The sequence below is a fragment of the Macaca fascicularis genome, chromosome 16 (genome assembly GCF_037993035.2).
Source record: "Macaca fascicularis isolate 582-1 chromosome 16, T2T-MFA8v1.1".
NCBI classification, from domain to species: Eukaryota; Metazoa; Chordata; class Mammalia; order Primates; family Cercopithecidae; genus Macaca; species Macaca fascicularis.
The window spans coordinates 81,032,894-81,058,216 of record NC_088390.1 but is presented as its reverse complement, the minus strand read 5'-3'; the positions used below and the strand labels follow the sequence as shown (position 1 = coordinate 81,058,216).

The following is a 25,323-nucleotide window of genomic DNA, read 5'->3' as shown; positions in this document are numbered from 1 at the left end:
GAAAGAACCAGTGGAGATGTAGGTACAGTATATCAGTTTAAAATACAATAAGAGGCTGGTTGTGTGGCTCATGCCTGTAATCCCAGCACTTTGGGAGGCCTAGGCGGGTGGGTCATTTGAGGTCAGGAGTTAGAGACCAGCCTGGCTAACATGGCAAAACCTCATCTCTACTAAAAAAAAAAATACAAAAATTAGCTAGGTGTAGTGGTGCGTGCCTGTAGTTCCAGCTACTCGGGAGGCTGAGGCAGGAGAATCACTTGAACCCCGGGAGGTGGAGGTTGCAGTGAGCTGAGATGGTGCCACTGTACTCCAGCCTGGGCAACAGAGCGAGACTCTGTCTCAAAAATAATAATAATAGGCTGGACGTGGTGTCCCACATTTGTAATCGCAGCACTTTAGGAGGCTGAGGTGTGTGGGTTGTCAGAGCTCAGGAGTTCAAGACCAGCCTGGCCAACATGGTGAAACCCCATCTCTACTAAAAATACAAAAAATTAGCCAGGCTTGGTGGCATGTGCCTGTAATCCCAGCTACCCGAAGTGCTGAGGTAGGAGAATTGCTTGAACCTGGAAGCAGAGGTTGCAGTGAGCCGAAATGGTGCTACTGCACTCCAGCCTGGGTGACAGAGTGAGACTTTGCCTCAAGAAAAAAAAAAAATAATAAGATATGAGGGTAGATGGGAGAGTATGTGGAGGACGTGGAGGTAGAGTGAAGAAGAGTCCATCCAGGAGCAGTGCTGGTGCTCGCAAGGCTTGGCTTGCCTTCCTGGGCTTCTTACCCTGCAGTTGGGTTGATGGAGGCAAATCCCCAGGGGATGCTGTTATTTGGCTCTTCCACACCTAAGACCCAATTAACAGTGACTAACTGCATTTGGGCCTGCTTCATCTGAGCACCTCTGCCTGCAGGGTCTTGAATCCACTTTGTGAATGAATGTCTGCCATTGGCATTGATTTTGCTTTGGTGTTTATCCTGGGCCAGGCTGAGATTGTCACCTGGGCTTCACTAGCATTTCTGGAGGTCAGTGATAAAGGGGTTTGAGGGAGCTCCCAGTCCAAGCCTTCCCTTGCCTAAGGACCCTGGGAATCTAGGAAGGGATAAGCAGAAGTTGAAGCTTGGGTTAGGGTTTCTCTTTTATTCCCTGCCGAGTGCCCTTGAACAACCACTGAATATCCTTCAGATCTCTTTTCTCTTCTACAAAATGAAGTATAACTAAAAAAGTGCCACAGACCCACCAGGCTGTGATTTCAAAGTAGCCAAACTAGGGCAGGGCACAGTGGCTCAAACCTGTAATCTCAAAACTGTGGGAGGCCAAGGCAGGCTGATCACTTGAGGTCAGGAGATCGAGACCAGCCTGGTCAACATGGTGAAACCCAGTCTCTACTAAAAACACAAAAAAATTAGCTGGTTGTGGTGGTGCACACTTGTAATCCCAGCTACTTAGGATGCTGAGGTGGGAGAATCGCTTGAACCTGGGAGGCGGAGGTTGCTGTGAGCTGAGATCGTGCCACTGCACTCTAGCCTGGGCGATAGAGCAAGACTCCATATCAAAAGAAAAACAAGGCCGGGCGCGGTGGCTCAAGCCTGTAATCCCAGCACTTTGGGAGGCAGAGGCGGGCGGATCACGAGGTCAGGAGATCGAGACCATCCTGGCTAACACGGTGAAACCCCGTCTCTACTAAAAATACAAAAAGAAATTAGCCGGGCGTGGTGGCGGGCGCCTGTAGTCCCAGCTACTCCGGAGGCTGAGGCAGGAGAATGGCGTGAACCCGGGAGGCGGAGCTTGCAGTGAGCCGAGATCGCGCCACTGCACTCCAGTCTGGGCGACAGAGCGAGACTCCGTCTCAAAAAAAAAAAAAAAAAAAAAAAGAAAAACAAAGTAACCAAATTAACCTTCTGTCCCATGGCTATCTCGCAAAGTGGATCCCAGCTACCTGTAGGAGGCTCCTTTGTTTTTTATTGTTTTTGAGGCAAAATGTTAGCATTTAGTAAATGTAGATGGTAGGTACATGTGTCATTTTCTTTTTGTTCTTCTAGTCTTTGTACCTTTCTATGAAGTTTCAAAATTTCACAACAAACCATGAATTTTCATTTATCTATACAATGGAATGCTATGTAGTGATGAAAAAGAATGAAGGTAAGAATGTGTGTAACAAAATTCCTATGATGGATTTATCTGTCTGTCTATCTATCTATCTATCTATCTATCTATCTATCTATCTCACACGTATGTATAAATAAACACATATATATTTTTTTACACAGCAATTTCATTTTCTTCTTTTCTGAGACAGAATCTTGCTCTGTCACCCAGGCCCGAGTGCAGTGGCAAAATCTTGGCTCACTGCAACCTCTGCCTCCCAGGTTCAAGTGATTCTCCTTCCTCAGCCTCCTGAGTAGTTGGGGTTACAGGCACCCACCACCATGCCCGACTAACTTTTTAGTATTTTTAGTAGAGATGGGGTTTCATCATGTTGGTCAGGCTGTTCTCAAACTCCTGACCTCAAGTGATCCACCCACCTCGGCCTCCGAAAGTGCTGGGATTATAGGTGTGAGCCACCATGCCCAGCCCGTTTTTATTTTTAAGATATGTATTTTGAAACAGTGGCATTCTCAGGAAATTTTTTCTTTGTTTTTCACGTTTTTAATTTTGCAATTAAATATATTAATAATAATGACTCTCTTGGCTGGGTGTGGTGGCTCACGCCTATAATCCTAGCACTTTGGGAGGCTGAGGCAGGTGGATCACTTGAGGTCAGGAGTTCATGACCAGCCTGGCCAATACCATCTCTACTAAAAATACAAAAAAAAAGAAAAAGAAAAAGAAAAAATTTAGCAGGGCTTCATGGCATACACCTGTGATCCTAGCTACTTGGAAGGCTGAAGTGGGAGGATCCCTTGAACCTGGGAGGAAGAGGTTGCAGTGAGGAGGCAGAGGAGGCAGAGTGCATGCCACTGCACTCCAGGGTGACAGAGACACGTCTCAATAAATAAATAAATAAATTAATAAATTAATAAATAAATAAAATAATGACTCTCATTATTCACTAACAGCCACCAATACAACCTTATTGTTTGTTCAGCACAATGCTCAGATCACAAACATGACCCCTGTCTGCTTCTTCCCCTGCCTCTATCACAGCCACTTACCCCCGAGGACTTGCCCGCCCATCCACCCTGCGACTGTCTGATCTGCCTTCCAGGCCACACTTCCTGCTGCTTGTGACCCTCGCAGATGCTGTCCTGGGGATGCAGCCACCCCTCGACAGTGAATGCCACTGTGGTGCTGCCTACTCCTTTGCCATCTGACCCAAAGCATAAGATGACTCTTCCCTTGTGACTCGGGGCACATCCAAAACCAGGCGTGGTGTGAGGCCATCAGAAGGCAGAGATGCCCCAGGGAATAGCTCAAAACTACCGCACAGAGCCAGGCTCAGACGTTGCAGCAGGGGTTTTTATCTGACAGCAAGAATGGCTACATAAAATAAAAATACAGGGATCGTTGTACAAATATTATTAAGACTTTAAAGATGGCGAATGCAAAGTGTTAAGCCAAATGCAGGGTCCTTCTAAGTGCAGGGCCTTATGTGACTTTGTAGGTGGCATACCCATAAAGCTGGCCTTGTTTGGTGCTTTTCTGCCTCACTTCTCATCTGTGTTCATGTAGCCTTGGGCTGACACGCCCTACCCAGCAATGGAAAAAGTCAGGCGTCTCCATAGCAGCTAACCACGGTCCTTAAGAGAGGTGGAAGAACTTCCCCTCATTCCTGCCTGAGCTCCGCTTCCTGAATCCTCATTCCCTTCTCCAATCAACCTCTTCCCAGGATGGTCCACTGCTGGATCATCTATTTCCTTCAGAGAAAATTCTAGTCCCACCCATAGAGGGATGTCTGGCTCTGCAGCCCCAATAAGCCGATCGCTTCATAGGGTGACAGCAGTTTATTTCCCAAGTCCAGTCATTAATAATCCAAATCCAGTTATTCAGTCTTAAATGACACTACGTGGGAGGCAGCGAGAGCCCAGTTCAGGTGGGACTGTGACAAGTCCAGTTCATTTCTTTTCAGTCACTTCTCATTAAAGATTTAAAAATGCTGGGACCCAGCCTTGCCCGGGATTACCATGGGACATCTGTTGTTTTTGCATGGCTAGCCTCCAGATGACACCATCCCATTTTCCCTGGAAACTATTTTCTTCCACGGTTTTTTTTTTTTTTTCCCGAGACGGAGTTTCGCTCTTGTTGCCCAGGCTGGAGTGCAATGGCGCGATCTAGGCTCACCACAACCTCCGCCTCCCGGCTTCAAGTGTTCTCCTGCCTCAGCTTCCCAAGTAGCTGGGATTATAGGCATGTGCCACCACACCTGGCTAATTCTGTATTTTTAGTAGAGAAAGGGTTTCCCCATGTTGGTCAGGCTGGTCTCGAACTCCTGACCTCAGGTGATCAACCCACCTTGACCTCCCAAAGTGCTGGGATTATAGGCGTGATCCACCACGACTGGCCCACTTTATTCCACTCTTGATCCACAGGATTGGGTGGGATTGACTCCATCTTCGGGGTGGACATGTGACCTGGGCTTAAGCTGTCCATCGTATTCTACCCTCTGGCTATATTATTGGTTCAGGGGTGGGCATGTGGCAATTTCAGTCTCCTGTAAGTGTTGGATCTAGGACTTTGGCTGGAACTGGGAGCTGTGAGGATGTGATCCTGGGGCTGCTGTCAATGATGGGGCCTCACGAGGAGAAGCCTGCCAGTGAATGGAGCCAAGCCAGAGAGAAAAATGAGAGAGAGAGAGAGAGACAGAGAGTGAGGCTGAAGTCACTGAGAGTCCCTGGATCCAGCTGAGCTCGATGTCAGCTGCACTTTCCAGGTTTCTCTGGTACAGGAATCAGTGAATTCTCTTTTCGGCTTAAGCCGATTTGAGTTGGGTTTTGTCACTGGAAATCAAGAGTCCTGATCATAAGATTTCCCCTTTTGCAGTCAAGAATAACGCCTGTTCTCTTTACACACAGTGCTGGGGAAATCAACTGGGATGATTTATGTGCAAGTTTTCTGCAAGTTGGAAAGTGCTGTTGGAATGGAATGACCTAGGATGCAGAGTTAGCTAACAGCAGGGACAGGGCTCAAGCTTGGTTCTTTGGTACTGAAAGCCCAGTTCTCTTTCTCTGCTAATGAGCTGCCTCCTACTCTAAGAAAATCAGTGAGCAGGGCAGAAGGTGGTCAGGACAGGTGGTGGACAGGGCCAGTGGTGAACAGGATGAGGGTGAAGAGGGAAGGCAGTAGACAGCACAGGTGGTGGACAGAACAAGTGATGGATGGGGCACGTCAGGTGGTGGATGGAACCAGTGGTGAACAGGACAGGTGGTAGACAGCACAGGTGGTGGTCAGGACAGATGATGGCCAGGGCCTATGCTATCCTGGTTCTCATGTGTCTGCCGTCCGGAGGATACCTGGTTTCAGGGAAAGGAGAGTGTGGGTCCTGGAGGACATGCCTGCAGAGCTCACCTGGCTTCTCCCTCTGTCTTTCCCAAGCCTCTCTTTGTGTGCCACGCTGCCATCCCAAGGGCTAGGATCCTGGTGTTTTGGGTGTAGTTGAGTGCTTTTCAGCTTCTGTCTTTGGAGATGTTCATGGAAGGGATCCAGCTTTGTTTCTATGTGTTGGACTCTGCCATGCTTGGACAGGGATCTTTGCACTGGGCACTTCTCAGAAGTGCACCAGGAGTCTCTTCCTTTCTTGGACATGGGCTTGAAGGGATCCCTGTGTTGGGGGCTCAGAGCCCTCTGACCTTCAGAGGTGAGACCCCATCCTGTGACTTTGGGCTTTATAGCCCCTCAGATCAGTCAATCAGCCAGGAGCCAGAAGTTGGCAGCCTTTAGAGCAGCAAGCATTTGACCTGGTCCCCAAGGGCCCAGCTTCCCACCATATGAGACTAGAGGTCTTTGACCTTCATGGGCACCAAGGTCCATGTGGCACATTGGGCTGCAGTCAGATGTGGCCTTAGCCATCTCTCTTTGTGCCATCCCTCTGATCCACCCAGCCTGCTGGACTCAGCTCCTTGGGGAATGAAGAGTGGGTTTTGTTCCTGGGGACTGGCATGTGGTGCCCAGTAAATGTTTGGTGAATTGATCCTCAGGATTCTCAGGCAGAAATATCAGATTTCAAGGGGAGCACGTGGACATGGGTGGTGGTGGGATATAAGGAAATGACCCCAATCACCTTTCTACTCTTTCATGGTTCTTGCCCCTGAAACCCAAGTCCATAAGGCTCTGACACAGGCCTTGAGTGAGATGCAGGAAGAAGTATGAAATGACAACTTCTCGCGATGACTGACAGAGGTTTCTGAAGATGGAACATCCCTTCCTTTTCCCTCATCATAACCAGGTCAAGTCCAGGGAATTCTCAAGCTCAAAGGCAAGGGGTTCTTAAAGGATTGCAGGAAATACAGACCTGGAGAGAACAGAATGACTGCCCAGCCCAAGGCAGTTAAATATATACAGCTGAGGGAGGCAGAGATGGGGTCGGGGGGAGGACCTAAGGGTAGAAGGGGCTGGTGGGGTTGTAGATTGTGGCTGTCCCTATAGTGTAGCCAGCTACCAAATCATGTCAGCCTGATAGAATTAAACATTTGAATCCTCCAAGTTCCATTTTCCCCCCTGGATTTCATGCTTAGCAAACAATCTCCTGATTATAATGTGGCTTGGCATCTAGGGCAATACATGTCTTGTGAGTCTGATTAACATCAGCCTGACTGGAGAGATGCAGCCACTCTTGGGTGAGTGAGCAAAACCAGCTCTACATAGCTGAAGGCCACACAATGGACTGCGGTCAATGCCCTAAAGTAGTGACCGTCTGTGACCCTCTTGGTGAAGCCGCTTGTCCTCTCCTGACTCTATCCCTCTGCCTGTCTACCTTGCTTGGATTCGACTATAGGCAAATTTCTTAATGTCTCTGTGCCTCAGTTTACTCATCTGTAAAATGAGATTAAAATAGGATTGTTGTAGGATTAAGTGAGTTAAGAGATGTTAAGTGCTTAGAATATTACTTGGCATGCAAGTGCTGTCTAAGGATCTGCTGTAATGATTCCGGCTTCCACAATGCTGGCTGTGACCTTGAGCAAGTCATTTTTTTTCTTTCTTTCTTTTGTTTTTTTTTTTTTGGGACAGAGTCTTGCTGTGTCGCCCAGGCTGGAGTGCAGTGTCGAAATCTCAGCTCACTGCAACCTCCGCCTCCAGGGTTCAAGCAATTCTCCTGCCTCAGCCTCCTGAGTAGCTGGGATTACAGGCATGTGCCACCACACCTGGCTAGTTTTTGTATTTTTAGTAGAGACAGGGTTTCAACATGTTGGCCAGGCTGGTCTCAAACTACTGACCTCGTGGTCTGCCCGTCTCAGCCTCCCAAAGTGCTGGGATTGCAGGTGTGAGCCACTGTGCCTGGCCATCTGGCCTTTGTTTCCCCGTCCTATTAATATGGAATTAACAGTAACATCTGGAAAAAAGCATATGTTAAGTACAAAATATCTTGGCATATATTAAAGTGTTTTGTAAATGGTAAAATGCTGCACAAATAAACCATATGCTTATTTGGATAATGTATTGGGAACAATTATTAGTCTTACTGGGTCCCTGTAGATTATAGTGCAGAGATGATTTTTAATATTTCTCACCTGATGACTGAATGAAACCCGAGGTGGGACCCAGAGAAGGAAGAAGGATCTGGGTAAAGGCAAGGGGGAGGTGAGGAGGGAGATTCCAGGGGCTGAAAGGGAGTGTCTGCCTCATGTGGACTGGGTACCAGGCTTTATTCTTTTCCAAAGCTTACACTGCTTCTTAACATGAGCTTGGGGAAGGTGTTACCAGTTCCTGACTCTCTCCTACGGCTATTGTTCTAATGAACGACAGTTCCGATTTTTAATAAACAGAGTTGCTGGGAGATGGTATGAATGCAAAAATCAAACAGGAGAGGGAGGAAGAAGAGGAGGAGAAATGTTTGCTTTGTCTGTTTTTTGAGACAGAGTCTTGCTTTGTTGCCCAGGCTGGAGTGCAGTCACGCAACCTCGGCTCACTGCAACCTCACTGCAACCTCATCCTCCTGGGTTCAAGAGATTCTCCTGCCTCAGCCTTCCAAGTAGCTGGGGTTACAGGCTCCCGCCACCATGCCCAGGTAATTTTTGTATTTTTACTAGAGACAGAGTTTCCCCATGCTGGCCAGGCTGATCTCGAACTCCTGACCTCAGGTGATCTGCCTGCCTTGGCCTCCCAAAGTGCCGGGATTACAGGCCTGAGCCACTGCGCCCAGCCTGCTTTGCCTTTAAAAGGCTCATAACAAAAGATAAGGGGAGACAGAGAACAAAAACGGATGATCACTGGCCCTGCCCGCAGCTCATGAGAGGAAGGGTGCATATGTGTGCATGTGTGTGTGTGCCTGTGTGTGTGTGTGTGTGTGTGTGTGTGTGGTGGCGGCCAGGGGCAGAAGGCTAGCAAGCAAGAGAAAATTTGAACTTAAACACAGCTTGGTTTAAGATACCTACAAGCATGTGCGTTTGCAGAAGCACAAATTATTAAAGAACATCCTCATGTTGATGGGTAGAAACTGTCTGCTAATAAGCAAATGAGAAGGTGCTAATAAGCAAATGAGAAGGGAGGGAGTTGACTTTGGCATCAAGGTCAGGAACCATGTGCTAGGGGAATTCTTGAACCCTGCATGTCTCAAGTTATTTTCACTGTACCACTCAAGGCCTTGCTCCCTTTAGGAGCAGGGTGAGGGCTGGTGTCATCAGTTAGGGGTTAAGATTTTCCAGATCTGTTTGCTTGGAGCTGTCTCTCTTGGCCCCAGAAAAACCTCCTCTGGTTAAGGGATGGGAGGATGGTCCAAGGCCACTCCCAGCTGGGAACTGCATTGCCTGAGTGAGTTAACAAGGAGCTGTGATCTCCATTCCCACTCGCAGTCTCTAGAGACTGTTTCTCTTGCCTGAGAAGAGGAGGAAGGAAGCAAGAAGCGTTATTGGGATAAGTTTAGATCCACTTCAAATGCCCAGTTCAGCAATTCTCCAGCCTGGTGCTCACCTCTGGCTGTTTACTTCTACCCAGCCAGGCGGAGTTTCCTGCCCTGAAACTGAAGGAAGTCCCTCCCCAGAACAGCTTATGAGAGAAAACATTAGGGCAGCAACATGAGTGAGTCTTAGACATTTTCTCACAAAAGGCCCCAGGGACCACAAATTAAAGGGAAGGATGTTTAGGAGAGGAAAGCCTGAAGAGTTTGGAAAACGACTTTGAGGCATTGAACTGAATCACCATCATTTCCTGCTGAGGTTATCCTAAGAGAACTAGCAGGCACCACTCCCCACACCAGCTGCCTGCTCTGGGATCTGGGCAGGACCGACCTATTAGCCAAAGGAGTCCCAGACTGTCCCAGATTGCCAGTGATGTAATATACACTTCATTTGTTTATCTGTAAGCCTTCAGAGCAAGCAAGAGAGGAAAACAAGTCAGTGGAAATATTATACAGGGAGCAGCTAGCTTTTCTTGGCTTTCTTGTTTGTTCCTGAGCTGACAATAGAAATCTTTCGAGAACAGGAGCTAGTGCACTTTGAAAACAAAATGTCTTCACTTACAGGGCATGGATTTTTCTGTGGATTTGGATTCTTCGAGGACAAATTTGCATACCATTATCATTATTTCATTGGAAAAAAAAAAAGAGGCACCTGTGGGATAGAGAATGGGAGAGGAGCACAGAATGGCGAGTATGGTCTTTCGTTGTTTTATTTGTCTTTCCCTTGTACAATTTTCTGGCAGGGAAGGACAATGCTGTTGTATCCAGACCTTTCCCTAGGATTAATAGATGACAGTCCCATGGGGAGGGAGCTAGTTCGTTTGTGGAACTCTGTATCTCCTGGATGTTAACTTATTTTTCATTTTTTAATTTTAATTATTTTTTGTGGGGGCGGACAGAGTCTTGCTCTGTCGCCCAGGCTGGAGTGCAATGGTGTGATCTCGGCTTACTGCAACCTCTGCTTCCCGGGTTCAAGCTATTCTCCTGCCTCAGCCTCCTGAGTGACTGGGATTACAGGTGTGCACCACCACGCCTGACTAATTTTTGTAGTTTTAGTAGAGACAGGGTTTCACCATGTTGGCCAAGCTGGTCTCGAATTCCTGACCTCATGATCCACCCACCTCAGCATCCCAAAGTGCTGGGATTACAGGTGTGAGCCACCATACCAAGCCTGGATGCTAACTTTAATCAGAAGCCATAAATAAGAGAGGACATTTCAAATGGAGTCAGACATGACCTTTGCTTCCTGGGTCATTCTCCTGCAGGTACCCGTATCTATCTTAGGACACTTCTGGGATTATATAGAAGTATAGCCATTTGTGTGCATGCCTTCTAGGCCATAAGCTTAGTGAAGATGGGAATCATATGCATCTATGTTCTCGATAATGACCAGCCTAGTTCTTTACGCTTTGGAAATGTCCAATGCATGTTTGCTAAATGAATCGATGAGGCACGCGGACTTTTGAGGGACACAGAAATGATGAGATGGGTAGTAGAAGGAAGTGAAGAACAAGTGCAAGAGATGGGGGAGAGTGGCAGATATTACCTGCTTGCCTTTCCTTTCACCCAGAAGAGGTGTTAGAGCGGTCGGAGGAAATGGAAATACTTTGGAAGACAGAGACCTGGTAATCCCTTTTCACCCAACGAGAACCAAGCCCTGGATGAATGGATGAGCAGCTCTCGTTTTTCTGCCCCCTGCCCGCGGTCTTTCTGAGACTGACTTTGTCCTAGGAACTGTTTGTCCCTCTGGAAGTTAGACTGGTATGTGGGTGTTCCTTAGAGCCCTGGTGATGGGGAATTAGGAAGTAAGTGCTTGAACTGAAGCCCTTTTGTCCTAATTCACTGGTATCTGGGGCAAAAGCTTGCCCTCTCTGTGAAAATGAAATGAAAATCTTTTCATTTTCCCAGAACTCAAGGTCAGACCCTGGCACAGTAGGGCCCCTACCCCGTACCATTGCCCTGGATGGCTCTTGAAGCTGGTGGCAAAAGAGAACTGAGAGTTCTCTGAGGAAAAGAGCAACCAGGTTGCTCATTTGTTTTAAATTATTTCGTCGCATCAAATATTCAGATTTGTGGCAACAACTCTATTTAAAAACTCCAGGCACATGATGGATGAGCTCAATGTTTTCAGTCAGTTCCCAGTTTCCAGCCCACCCTCCGGGAATCTTCTAAGAGTTACCTGGGCTTGCCTGGGTTAGCCTCCAACTACCGGGACCAGCTAAAGTGCAAGAGCTACACAATGCCTGTGATGATATTTGGCGTACGTTTTTCATATAAATGAATTTCATCATGTCCCATACATTGCCTTCAAGAGAAAAAAGATATTCAACTTAGGAAGTCAGAACTGGGATGTTTGCATAGAAGTCACGCTTTTTGTATAGGCGGGTTGTGTGAGTTTGTTTCCATGGACTTCAGACTTCTGCCTGTGAAATATGTGGTGTGTGTGTTTCTGAGGTTCTCTGTGTATGAAGCTGCTGCTCTTCTCACAAAGCTCATCATTTTAGGTGAGACTGAATGTGACACCCATTGAAGCCGCTTTGGAACCCAAGATGCATGCCCTAATACTTTTTTCTTTTTTTTTAAATTTAAGACAGAGTCTCACTCTGTCACCAGGCTGGAGTGCAGTGGTGTGATCTTGGTTCACTGCAACCTCTGCTTCCCGGGTTCAAGCGATTCTCCTGCCTTAGCCTCCCGAGTAGCTGTAGCTGGGACTACAGGTGTGTGCCACCACACCCACTAATTTTTGTATTTTTAGTAGAAACGGGGTTTCACCATGTTGGCCAGGATGGTCTCGATCTCCTGACCTCATGATTCTCCCTCCTCGGCCTCCCAAAGTGCTGGGAGCCACTGTGCCCAGCTAGTACAACCACTTTTACTGAATGCTTCCTATATTCCAGATATTTTATATATATGCTTTACATTATATTATCTAACATCCTTGCTCAAAAATAATAAGGCAGGTATTATCATTCCTATTTTATAGCTAAGAAAAGTAAGACTCACAGATGTTGCTCAAAGTCACATCAAGGTTTGGCTTATTCCAAGCTTGGAGTTTTGTTTCATCATACAACAATGTCTCCTCTCTGGCAAGTTTCTAGGACTACCCTACATAACATCTGCTGCGCTGTCACAGTGCAAGATGATACTTCTTCCTCTATAATGATAATCTCTGGGGGAGGGCGTGTGGCAAATGGAATGTGGGAGGGGGGCTCTTGGGAAGCTGACAAGGCTCTATTTGTTTCTCTTGATAGTGGTTACACAGGTATGTTCACTTTGTGATGATTCACCAAGGTAGACACATAAGATTCAGGATTGCTTGGTGTTTGTCATTTTTCTTTTCTTTTTTTTGTTTCTGTTTTTGTTTTTGTTTTTTGAGATGGAGTCTTGCTCTGTCGCTGAAGCTGGAGTGCAGTGGCATGATCTTGGCTCACTGCAGTCTCCACCTCCTGGGTTCAAGTGATTCTCCTGTCTCAGCCTCCCTAGTAGCTGAGATTACAGGAGTGTGTTACCACACCTGGCTGATTTTTGTATTTATAGTAGAGACAAAGTTTCACCATGTTGGCCAGGCTGGTCTTGAACTCCTGAACTCAGGTGATCTGCCTGACTCAGCTTCCCAAAGTGGTGTTTGTTATGTGTCAATAACAAGTCTATTTAAAAAATCATTTCTCCATACTGGGCATGGTGGCTCATACCCATAATGCCAGCACTTTGGGAGGCTGAGTGAGTGGATCTCTTGAGGCCAGGAGTTCAAGACCAGCCTGACCAACATCATGAAACTCTCTCTACAAAACAATAACAACCAAAAAATTAGCCAGGCATGGTGGTACATGCCTGCAGTTCCAGCTACTGAGGAGGCTGAGGTGGGAGGATCACTTGAGCCTGGGAGGCAGAGGTTGCAGTGAGCTGAGATCACACCACTGCATTCCAGCCTGGGAGACAGAGTGAGACCCCACTTCAAAAAAAAATTTATCCTAGCAATTAATGTTGGAGGGGAGCCCTGCTTCTCATGGACAATAGACACTAATTAATCAGTGGGAACTCCTTGGACTCTACTACATAGTAATTTTTAAAACAATACAAATAAGTTGATGCCCTGCCCCTTTACAAAAAGCGTTTTAAGTGAATCACAATAAAACATCATGCACAAAAGCCGGGCGCGGTGGCTCAAGTCTGTAATCCCAGCACTTTGGGAGGCCGAGACGGGTGGATCACGAGGTCAGGAGATGGAGACCATCCTGGCTAACACCGTGAAACCCCGTCTCTACTAAAAATACAAAAAACTAGCCGGGCGAGGTGGCGGGCGCCTGTAGTCCCAGCTACTCCGGAGGCTGAGGCAGGAGAATGGCATAAACCCGGGAGGCGGAGCTTGCAGTGAGCTGAGATCCGGCCACTGTACTCCAGCCCGGGCTACAGAGCAAGACTCCGTCTCAAAAAAAAAACAAAAAAAAAAAACAAAAAAAAAAACATCATGTACAATCATAAAGTGGTATTAGGAGGAGGTTGTCAGCACTATATAGGAAGGAAAACTTTCCTTACATACATATGTCACTCTGCTGGGCACCACAGAAGGCTTAAGGCTGGCTTCCACTCTCAGGGTGCTCACACAGCCAAGCTGATGACACTGAGCCTTTACTAGTAGTAAATAGACACTTGCCTCTAAATATATTGGAACTCGTTGGAATGGGTTCCCACTCTCAATTTGGTGATCAATAAACTCAAAGGAAGTAAAAGTTTTCATGAACTACATCCTACATCTCATGTGTGGGCAATTGAAATGGAAAATACCACATCTGATCAATATTTTGAATAATCTGAGCTCCCAATCTTAAAGCTTTCAAAATGAATATTTATACGTTTATAGGATGGTATAAACTTGGAGAGACTCACTTATCTAGTTGCCAGGACAATTTTGTAATTGATTTGTAATTATGTTCCTCTGCTTGCATAAACATTTTTTTTTTTTTTGAGACAAAGTCTTGCTTTGTTGCCCAGGCTAGAGTGGAGTGCAGGGGCATGATTTTGGCTCACTGCAGCCTCTGCCTCCCAGGCTCAAGCAATTCTCCTGCCTTAGCCTCCTGAGTAGCTGGGATCAGATGTGCATACCACCATGCCCAGCTAATTTTTGTATTTTTAGGAGAGATGGGTTTCACCATGTTGGCCAGGCTGGTCTCGAACCCTTGACCTCAAGTGATCCAAAGTGAGCCTCAACTTCCCAAAGTTCTGAGATTACAGGTGTGAGCCTCCATGCCCGGCCTCGCATGCACTTTTTACTGGGCTAACTTTACAACATCAAATAGCACAGAACTTCTAGTTTACTTCAAACTGTGATGACTTTAAAATTTCTAGACTGGGGTAGTGGTTATACATTTTTTTCTCCTTCCCTATATCCTAGTAATTTAGAGACCTGGAGGGAGAAGATACATGGACTGTCAGATCTACAGACCTGCTTCCTTCAGTAGCTGATTTTCTTTCATTTGTGTCAGAAACAGGCAGCATGGCACAGAGCCATGCACCTAAAACTTTATTGTGCATATTTATTCCTAGAGATCTTGTTAAAATGCAGATTCAGATTCAGCCACTCTAGGGTCAGGGCTGAGATTCTGCTTTCTATTGTAATAAGTTCCCAGGTAATGCCAATGCTGCTGGTCCATGGACTGAATACTTTGATGAGAAGTTTAGTAAGGATATAGAGGAAAGAATACTACATGTGGAGTAGTAATTTCTGGCTTTTAGTATCAGCTCTGCCATTTACCAACTTGCTTTCTTGGACAAGTCATTTTTCCTCTCTGGGTTTTAATTTCCTCAAATAAAAGCTGTGTGATAGAGGAGGAGGTTGGGTTAGGTTATTTCAAAGCTTGCATTCATAGACTCTTCAAAGTGATGTTTTGATTAAAAAACTCCACCTACAGGATCACATACAGCCTTTCAAGGGACTAACAGGTGAGCTGGCGTTATCAAAGCAGAAATTATAAGGGCTGGAGTAGGAGGGCATGGGAAAGTCAGAGAAAGGGAAGGTGAGCCATAACTTATTATGGCAAATATAAGGCTTTGATTCTTTCAGAGTGATGGATTTTGAATTAAAACTGTTATCCTGAGAGAGGCTACTATTTTCCCCTCCAACTGTCTTAGGGGGAGACCTGCTTTACTGAAAACTGAGTTGCATAAGAAACTTGAATGAAGGAAGCAATGGATGTGTTAGTGCTTTGAAATAAGCAAATGCTTACAGGGGCTGTGAGTGAGTCATGGCTGGAGGGAAGCTTTCTGGAGCCATGAGGGAGTCTGGTTTGAAAACGGCAGTTCATCTCTGCTGCAGACCATTTCTCTAATTTCAGACAAATTGGCCAGAAATTCAGGTGTTTGGCCACTGCTAGCAGACGTAACAGGGACAAATGCAGTCTCCTACAAGGGTTAGGAGAGCAAAGGTGCCAGGGGGCATACAGGGGCATAAATAGGCAAGGAGAAGGAGGGGTGAAAAAGGAACACAGATGATTTAAGTGAATGAATGAAGCTTCTGACCATCTGAGCCTCTGGAGGCAGCCCTTCCCCAAGAGCTCACCCATCTCTATTTTGAGCAGGAAACAGGATCAGACAGAAAGGGCTCCCCAGACTCATAGATACAAGCTAGTTTCTCATTAAGTCCCAAAGCAAAGTCAGGGGAGTGGAGAAAACTCCTGGTGCTGGCGCCTGTTCCAACGGTTAGGTTGGGAAATACAGGAGATATTTACCTTATGTAGGACGTGCTCGTTGAAGTCAGGGCCAGCTCCTCCCTGGTAGGAATCGGGTCTCTGCAGGTCCATGCCCGACTTGGAGCTCGCCACTCCGACTCTCCCTGCGCTCTGCGTCAGTGCTTCCAGGAGCTCGGTCCGAGTTCCGCTGGGTGCGGCAGGCTCGGGTCTGAGCCCTGCGGGACGGGCCGCATCCGTTTTCAGCACTGGACAGTTCCCCGCAGCGGCCGCGGCGCGGTACCAGGCGGGCAGGCGGCCACGCTCTTCCAGGACAGAGTGTTTCAGCACCAGGAACAGCGACTCCGCCGTTGTGCGCCTGGGACCAGAGTTCTGAGATCCTGTCAGCTCCAATCCCTGCCTCTTAGGACTCCAGGATGCTGGCAGGGACGCAAGATTTGGGTCCGGCTGGTGATCCCTGCGTATTTCATTCAGCTACCGGACTCCGGAGGCTCAGCGACCCGGCTGCGTTCTCAGGGCATTGCAGTCCTGGGAGCTCACCGTTCCTGATTCCGAGAGAACGGGCATCTCCGTCACCACGCAGCTTAGCGCAGCGCAGCTCTCCTCACACGTTTGCAGGGGCGAAGTCCTGCGGCGCTGGCGGCGCTTCTGTTTTTGTCCCTGGACGATTCTCTCCAGGATGTATGAGATAAATAGAGATTCTAAGCCTGAGGTCGACAGACGATGGGTCTTAGGTGTCCCCAAAGTCCCTGAAATATGCTAAATTCTGCTTACCTGCATTTTCCTAGGGAGAAGGTCCAGGGCTTTAATCACATTCTCTCCAGTATACTTGACCCCAAGAAGTTAAGAACAATGGGCCCAGGAGAGGCAGATGGTGGTTTGGTTAGGAGCACAGGCTCCAGGATTCAAATCTTGACTCTGAAAATTATTAGTTGTGTAACCTCGGGCAAATTAATCTCTCCTAAGTGTCCACAAAATGGAGATAATATTATAATAGTACCTGCCTCATGGTTTTGTTCTGAGGATTTAATGAGTTAATTCATGTAAAAAGCCTAGAACAGTGCCCGGCATGTACTAAGAACTCAATAAATGTGAGCTATTACGCTCTCCGGAAAGGGGATGAAGAGCTCTGGCTACTTCCCCTAAACATTAGGGGAGTCCTGCTGCTGTGACCATTGATTGGCAAAATTGCATCATCACCTGTAATATGAGAGCGTGAGGCTGACCACCATGGGAACTGGAGGCTGAGACTGTGGCTCCTGGGATTATTATCAGATTACTAAGGACAAGTCCTAGTACCACCCACCGGACCTTGGAGTCAGTATCAACATGAAAGGAAAGAGCCAGGCTTAGGGTTAAAAGAGTACATTTTACTCCTGGGTTTCACTCCTTTTTGGCTGAGTTGCGTGAGCCAGATCACTCGTGTTCCCTGGGATTACTTATGTTTTCTCATTTGCAAAATAGGTAGAGTAATCTATGCCCACTTTATTGGGTTTGGGGGAAGAGTGAGACAATGCATATGAAAAGTCTTTATTTTCTTTTAAATTGTAAAGCAAATTTCATTTATAAAGCTTTATTGCTGGAATCACTATACTGTAGATAGTCAATGATTAAATGAACAAAGCTAGGGAAACAATGTGCTTGTTTTATGACATTCTCACTGGGCTGATTTTTTTTTCAGCCTGTGACAAATACATACCATCCGATGGTTGGAGTTCTTAATGTGAGGTGAATAAATGGATGAATGTATGTTAGGGGAACTTTGCAACATTGATAACGTTACACAAAGTTTTGCTTCTGTGCCTTTTTCTGGGGGAGGAGAAATCTCCAGAAGAAGAAATGAATCCCATAGATTTTATTAAGTTCTCAAAGTTGTTTATACTCAAAAAAAGTACAGAATGAATAGCTTAGACTTGCTCATCTTAACTTTCTCCTGAGCTTCCTCAACAACACTGACTACTATAGATAAGAAGATTCTAAAGGCTTTGTCTGGAACCTCACATTCCTTGGAAGGTTCACTTCTCAGGGTCTTGTTTGGAGTTCTGAAGGTTCAGAAACATTATTCTGTTTGTTCAGGTTTATAGAGCAAATAGCAGAGGATCTGAACCAATCCAGAATTGATGATGGAAGACTTTCATGAGAAATGATGTTTAAGCTGAGATCTGAAGGAAAAGTGGTCATTAGTCGAAGAGGGTGGTGGTGGTGGGGTGGTTCCAGGCAAAGCAATCAGTATATGCAAAGGTTTTAAGGTGTGAAGAGCTGAGAAAAGACCAGTGTGGCTAGAGTCCTGAGAAAGACAGGAGAAGGGTAATGGGAGACCAATCTAGAGATAGATAAGGACCAGATCATGTGGATCTTGTTAAGGCTTTTGAACTTCATTCTAAGATCAATGTGAAACCATTGAAGGACTTCAAGTAGGGAAATGGCATGGCTAGATTTGGGTTTTAAAGACACTACTTTAAAGTAAGTTAAGTCAAGAATGAATGTGCTCTTTTATTGATTTATAAAATTGATTTTTATATTATGGGCATTAATCCTTTATGTCATAAATATTGCATTATTTTCCATAGATTTCTTTTCTTTTTTTTCTTGCTTTTTTTGAGACATGGTCTCACTCTGTCACCCGGGCTAGAGTGCAGTGGCTCAATTAAAGCTCACTGCAGTCTCAACCTCCCAGGCTCAAGCAATCCTCCTGCCTGAACCCTCTGACTAGCTGGGACAACAGGTGTGTGCCACCATGCCTTGCTAATTTTTGTATCTTTTTAGAGACAGGGTTTTGCCACATTGCCCAGGCTTGAACTCCTGGGCTTAAACAATCTGCCTGCCTCAGCCTCCCAAATTGGTGGGATTACAGGCGTGAGCCACTGCACCTGGCTGTAGATTACTTTTCAATGATTAACTTTGTTTATGCTTTTATTATACTGTATTAAAGTTTTTAATCTTTAAGTTTGGGCTGAGTATTAGCAGGCATTATCTAGGCAGAAGAGATCATCAGAAGGCATATTGTTGTGTGTGAGCCCTAAATATCTGAGACAGTGCTCAGTCAATTTAGGAAGTTTATTTTGCCAAAGTTAGGGACACACACCATGACACAGCCTCAGGAGGTCCTGATGGCATGCTCAAAGTGGTTTGGGGGCAGCTTGGTTTTATATATTTTAGGGAGACATGAGACATCAATCAATATATGTAAGCTGTACACTGGTTTGGTCCAGAAAGGCAGGGCAACTCGAAGTGGGGAGGGGGCTTTTTGGTCAAAGGTAGATAAGAGAAAAATGTTTGCATTCTTTTGAGTTTCTGGTTAGTCTTTCCAAATGAAGCAATCAGATATGTATCTATCTCAGTGAGCAGAGGGATGACTTTGAATAGAATGGGAGGCAGGTTTGCCCTCAGCAGTTCCCAGCTTGACTTTTCCCTTTAGCTTAGTGGTTTTGGGGTCCCAAGATTCATTTTTCCTTTCACATGAGCAAACAATAAAAGTGAAGGAAAGTAGATATTCTTTAGAGAATGTGTCCGTTATGTAACAATACTATTAATTTAGAATTACATATGTTGTGTGTTCTTATTCTTTTAAATTTGTTAAGATGTGTTTTGAGGTCTTATCTTGGTGAGCATTCTAGGTGAGGTTGAGAAGAATGTGTATTTGTTATTATGGGGTAGAGTATTCTATAAATGCCAATCAGATCGAGTTGATTGATAGTGTTCTTCAAATCAACTATATCCTTTATGTATTGTATTCCTGCTAGATCTATCAGTTACTGACAGAGGGTTTTGAATTCTCCATCTCTACAGTGGATTTGTCTTTTTCTCTTTTTATTTCTATTTGTTTTTGCCTCATGTATTTTGACACTGTGTTATCAGGTGCATGTACATTTCTTGGAGAACTAATTCCCTTTGTCATTAGGTAGCGTTCCTGTTTATTCCTAACAATTTTCCTTGTTCTAAGTCTTCTTTGTCTGGAATTAACATCGCTACTCCAGTTTTCTTTTGATCAGTGCATTGTATAACTTCTTCCATCCCTTTATTTTTAAACTTTGGAGTCTTTATATTTAAAGTATATTTCTGGTAGGCAGCATATAATTGGATCTTCTTCTTTTATCCCTTCTGACAATCTCTGTCCTTTAATTAGTGTATTAAGCCATTCATATTTAAAGTGATTGTTACTATATTTGGATTAATATTGACCATGTTTGTAACTGCTTTTTATTCATTTACAGATGCTACTGCTTCTGCACTCTGAGCAATTTATATGATTTTTAAAAATTCTATCTTCTCTCAGAATATCAGTAAAAAATTCTTCTTAAAAAATTTTAGGCTAGGCACCTGTAATCCTAGCACTTTGGGAGGCCAAGGTGGGTAGATCACCTGAGGTCACGAGTTTGAGACCAGCCTGGCCAACATAGTGAAACCCTGTCTCTACTAAAAAAAAAAAAAAAAAAAAAAAAAAATTAGCTGGGTGTGGTGGTGCGTGCCTATAATCCCAGCTACTCAGGAGGCTGAGGCAGGAGAATCACTTGAACCCGGGAGGCAGAGGTTGCAGTGAGCCAAGATTGCTTCATTGCACTCCAGCCTGGGCAACAAGAGTGAAACTTCATCTGAAAAAAAAAATTTAAGCAGTTCTCTTTAGAGTTTACAGGATATTCTCAAAACTAAACTAAATCTACCTTCAAATAACACTATTTCTGCTTCATGTGTAGTGCAGGTGCCTTAAAAACAGTATTCCTGAGTCCTCCCTTCCAGCCTTCTGACATTGCTATCATTTATGTCATTTATCGACATGCTATAATCATTAAATACTGACTACTATTGTTACTTTAAACAGTTATCTTTTAGATCAATTAAGAATAGGAAAAATATGATTTTTATTTGACCTTCATTTATACCTTCTCTGACACCCTTCTTTGCTTCATATAGATCCAAGTTTCTGATATGTGTTACTGTCCTGCTTGAAAAAATTTTTTTTAACGTTTCTTGCAAGGGAAGTCAGCTGATGACAAATTCCTCAGTTGTTTGTCTTATAGTATCTATTTCTTCTTCATTTTTTTTAAGAGATGGTATCTTGCTATGTTGTCCAGGCTGGAGTGAAGTGGCTATTCACAGGTAGGATTATAGTACACTGCAACCCCCAATTCCTGAGCTCATGTGATCCTTCTGCCTCAGCTTCTCAAGTAGCTGGGACTACCAGTGCATAGTACCATACCTGGATAATGTTTTAAGTTTTTCATAGACATGAGCTCTTGCTATGTTGCCTAAGCTCGTCTCGAACTTCTGGCTTCAAAGGATCCTCCTACCTCAGCTTCCCAAAGGGCTAACACTACAGGCACACACTACCATGCCCAGTGCTTCTTCATTTTTGAAGGATAATTTCCCTGGATATAGAATCCTAGGTTGATGGTTTTTCCCGCTAACACTTTAAATATTTTATACTACTGTGTTTTTGCTTGCATACTTTCTTTTTTAAATTATTTTTCTCTAATTTAAAATTTTTATGGATACATACTAGTTGCACGTATTCATGGGGTACATGCTATATTTTTATGTAAGTGTACAATGTGAATGAGCAAATCAGAGTAGCTGGGCTATCCATCACCTTAAACATTTATGATTTCTTTGTGTTAGGAACATTCCAATTTCACTCCTGTAGTTATTTTGAAATATAAACTCAATTATTGTTAACTATAGTCATCCTGTTTTGCTACCAATGCTTGCATACTTTCTGAGGAGAAGTTTACTATAATTTTTTTTTAATTTGAGACGGAGTTTCGTTCTTGTTTCCCAGGATGGAGTGCAATGGTGCAATCTCGGCTCACTGCAACCTTGTCTCCCAGGTTCAAGTGATTCTCCTCCTCAGCCTCCTGAGTAGCCGGGATTACAGGCATGTGCCACCACACCTGGCTAACTTTGTATTTTTAGTAGGGATGGGATTTCTCCATGTTGGTCAGGCTGGTCTCGAACTCCCGACCTCAGGTGATCCGCCCGCCTCGGCTTCTCAAAGTGCTGGGATTACAGGCGTGAGCCACCGCGCCCAGCAGTTTACTATAATTTTCATTCTAGCCCCTCTACAGGAAGACTGCTTTTTCCTCCTTAGGGTTCTTTCAAGATTTTTCTCTGTCTTTGATTTTCCTAGTCATCACCATGAGAACCTGGTGGGGTTCCTAGAGATAAAGTCCATGAAAATGTGGGTATCCACCTAAGACCGACCCCCAGGAATTTCTCACTTTCAAATTAGTCCACACTCAGCCTCCAACAGTTCCTCAAAATTACCGTATAAGTGTTCCTACCAGCTCATGGTTCCAGTGGCTTCTGCTCCAGGTAAGTAGATCTCAGCTGTGACTTTCTGGATGCGCCTGTCTCTCCAGATTTCAGAGGAGCAGGTTTCCCTGCAAACTCAGTTCTCTGATGGTCCAAGAAAAGTCATTGATTTTGAGCTTGTTCAGCTTTTTCCTATTGTAAGGAGTGGGGGTGATGACCTCTAGCTCTTCACCTGTCAAAGCTACAACTAAAAGTCCTTCATTCGGATTAGAGTATTATCTTTCCTGGGAAAAAATACCAAAATTTTTTCAAGCTCTAATCATTTTTTTTTTTTTTTTTGCTTCATGTCCTTTGGACCATTTTTTTGTGACATTCTAAATTAACACAATAATTTTAAAATTCAAGTTATTCTCATAGTAATTACATTTTGGATTGGTATCTTTCTGAGATCTGGGGCCATTCAAGTGTCATTGGTAAGTACATTTGCAGACCATCTCTCAGGATGCGTGGCTCATTCTGCAGGGCTTCTGATCTAAAAGCTTTAGAAGTGACATTTTCTAATCCTGTCTCCATGTGCTAGGGAGGTCATTTGTATGGATAAGGACTGTCTCATGCATGTTCCCCCAAACAGGGAGGGGCAGCTTTCTTGCCAGCTGTTAACTCCCCTCTCCTGTAGCTGCCTCTTGCCTCAGCTCCCTCTGCCTGGGAGATGTTTCTGCATATGGAGTCCTAAGGTGTGTCTCTAAGTTTCCTCTTCCAGTCCTAGTTATCAGGGTGTGAATATTGACTTTCCTGTGTTCAGTTCCTCTTCTTTGTTTGTTTGTTTTTTGAGACAGAGCCTCACACTGTCTCCTGGGCTGGAGTGCAGTGGCATGATCTTGGCTCACTGCAACCTCTGCCTCCTGGGTTTAAGCGATTCTCCTGCCTCAGCCTCCCGAGTAGCTGGTATTACAGGTGCCCGCCACCATGCCCAGCTACTTTTTTGTATTTTTAGTAGAGACGGGGTTTCACCATGTTGGCCAGGCCGGTCTCAAACTCCTGACCTCGTGATTCGCCCGCCTCGGCCTCCCAAAATGCTGGGATTACAGGTGTGAACCACCACACCTGGCCTCCCCTTCTTTGTTTGTATGCTCCATTCCTGCATAACTGCAGCCCAGGGATCAGCAGTTTGGAGTTACATGGTTCAGTTGACAGTTTCCTTCTTACGTCTGTGGTTTATAGTCCACATTTCCATTTTAATAGTAGTTTTTGCCCTCCCTGATAAATTAGTCTCTATCAGTATCTCCCTGATATGTGAGATTCTCAATAGTGCTCCCTTTTTCTTTTCTTTTCTTTTCCTTTCTTTCTTTTTCTTTCTTTCTTTCTTTTTTTTTTTTTGAGATGGAGTTTCATTATTTTTGCCCAGGTTGCAGTGCAATGGTGCAATCTCGACTCAGCAACCTCCGCCTCCTGGTTCAAGTGATTCTCCTGCCTCAGCCTCCTGAGTTGCTGGGACTCTAGGCATGTGCCACTATGCTCAGCTAGTTTTTGTACTTTTAGTCGAGACAGGGATTTCACCATGTTGGCCAGGCTAGTCTTGAACTCCTGACCTCAGGTGATCCAAAGTGCTGGGATTACGGGCATGTGCTACTGTGCCTGCCAAGAGTGCTCCTTTACATGTTAATACAGAAAGTTTCAGCCCTTTGAGAATCATCATCGCTATGATGGATTCTGTTTCCATATCTGTCATGATGTAAACTGGATAGGTAAATTTTTTTGTTTGTTTCATTTTGAAAATTTTAATAAAAGTAACAAATGCATATTGTCAAAAATTTAAATGGTGTGGAAGGTCTTAGACATCTCTCTTATCCCTACCCCCAGTCCTTCTCCTCCAAGGAAACTTCTCCCTGCCCCTGCTCCTTTTTTTTTTTTTTTTTTTAGCTCTGTCTGTTTTTGTTCCTATAACACCATTTTTTTTGTCTACCAGTTACAAACATTGTTGACTAGTACCCTTATGTTTCCTCTGCACATTCTTTTCAATATAGTTATGCCATCATTTTCTGTTCTTCCACCAGTCGACTCTGCAATTTCACACAACAGACTCCAACCTCCATTCCTTGCTTTGTGAACCGTAGATTGTATTTTTGGAGTTGCCAAGGTCTAAGATGAAGCATTAGCATTCCTATCCTTCTTTTCACTTCTTTCCCCTGTCATTTCCCAACCTCTTTCAGATATACTTTTTTAAAAAACCAAGTTTTATTAAATTTAATTAATTAATTAATTAATTAATTTTTGACACAATGTCTCACTCTTGTCACCCAGGCTGGAGTGCAGCGGCACGATCTCAGCTCACTGCCACCTCCACCTCCCGGGTTCAAACGATTCTCCTGCCTCAGCCTCCCGAGTAGCTGGGATTATAGGCACCCACTGCCATACCTCGCTAATTTTTGTATTTTTAGTAGAGACAGGGTTTCACCATGTTGGCCAGGCTGGTCTTGAACTCCTGAACTCAGGTATCCGCCCATCTCGGCTTCCCAGGGTGCTGGGATTACAGGCGTGAGCCACCGTGCCTGACTTTTTAATTTTTTTTTTTTAATTTGAGAATTATTTTGTTGGTAGAAGAGTTGCAAAGTTAGTACAGAGAGCTCCTGTGTATCCCACACCCAGTTTCTCCTGCTAGGAATATCTTACATTATTATGGTGTCTTTGTCACAGCTATGAACCAATACTGATACACTATTACGGAAGTCTATTTTTCCCTTGCCTTTCCTTAGTTTTTACCCAATTTCCTAATTCTGATCCAGGATCTAATTTAAGGTATCACATTACACTCACTCTTTTTTAATAATACATCCATTGCTCAAAATCATGGCATCGTTTTAATCTGCACTTTTTTAAATATATACTTACTGTTTTCTCTTAAGTTTATGATTGCCTCTCTTTTTGCTTGTTGAGAAAGAAAATGCATGTCTTCTTTATTGTGTTCCTCATATCTTCCAGCTTTCCACTCTTTGGTATGCATTCCATTATTTTCTTGAATCTCAGTGACTTCATGTTCTGATATGGATTGGCTTCTTTGTATTTAGATAATGACTTTGTTTTACTTCTTCCCCCTGAGTTTCTAATTTACTTTTCAAATTTTTTATTTTTGTTTTTATTTTTTGAGACAGGGTCTCACCTTGTCATCAAGGCTGGAGTACAATGGTGCGAACATGGCTTACTGCACCGTTGACCTCCCAGGCTCAAGAGATTCTCCGACCTCAGCCTCCTGAATACCTGGGACCACAGACATGAGCCACCACGCCCAGCTAATTTTTTTGTAGAAATGGAGTTTCACCATGTTGCCCAGGCTGGTCTTGAACTCTTGAGCTCAA

General features: G+C 44.7%; 1 protein-coding gene across 3 annotated transcripts in view; it reads right to left on the bottom strand.

Moving 5' to 3' along the window:
- The window catches only part of RAB37 (RAB37, member RAS oncogene family), a 78,662-nt gene extending 62,370 nt beyond the window's left edge, over window positions 1–16,292 (bottom strand). For all 3 annotated transcript variants that reach the window (XM_005584864.5, XM_005584867.5, XM_074020373.1), the window contains exon 1: window positions 15,764–16,292. In XM_005584864.5, coding sequence (XP_005584921.2) covers window positions 15,764–15,835 — 72 coding nt within the window. In that variant the 5' untranslated portion in view covers window positions 15,836–16,292. The remainder of the gene's footprint in view (window positions 1–15,763) is intronic.
- Between the last annotated feature and the right edge of the window lie 9,031 nt (window positions 16,293–25,323).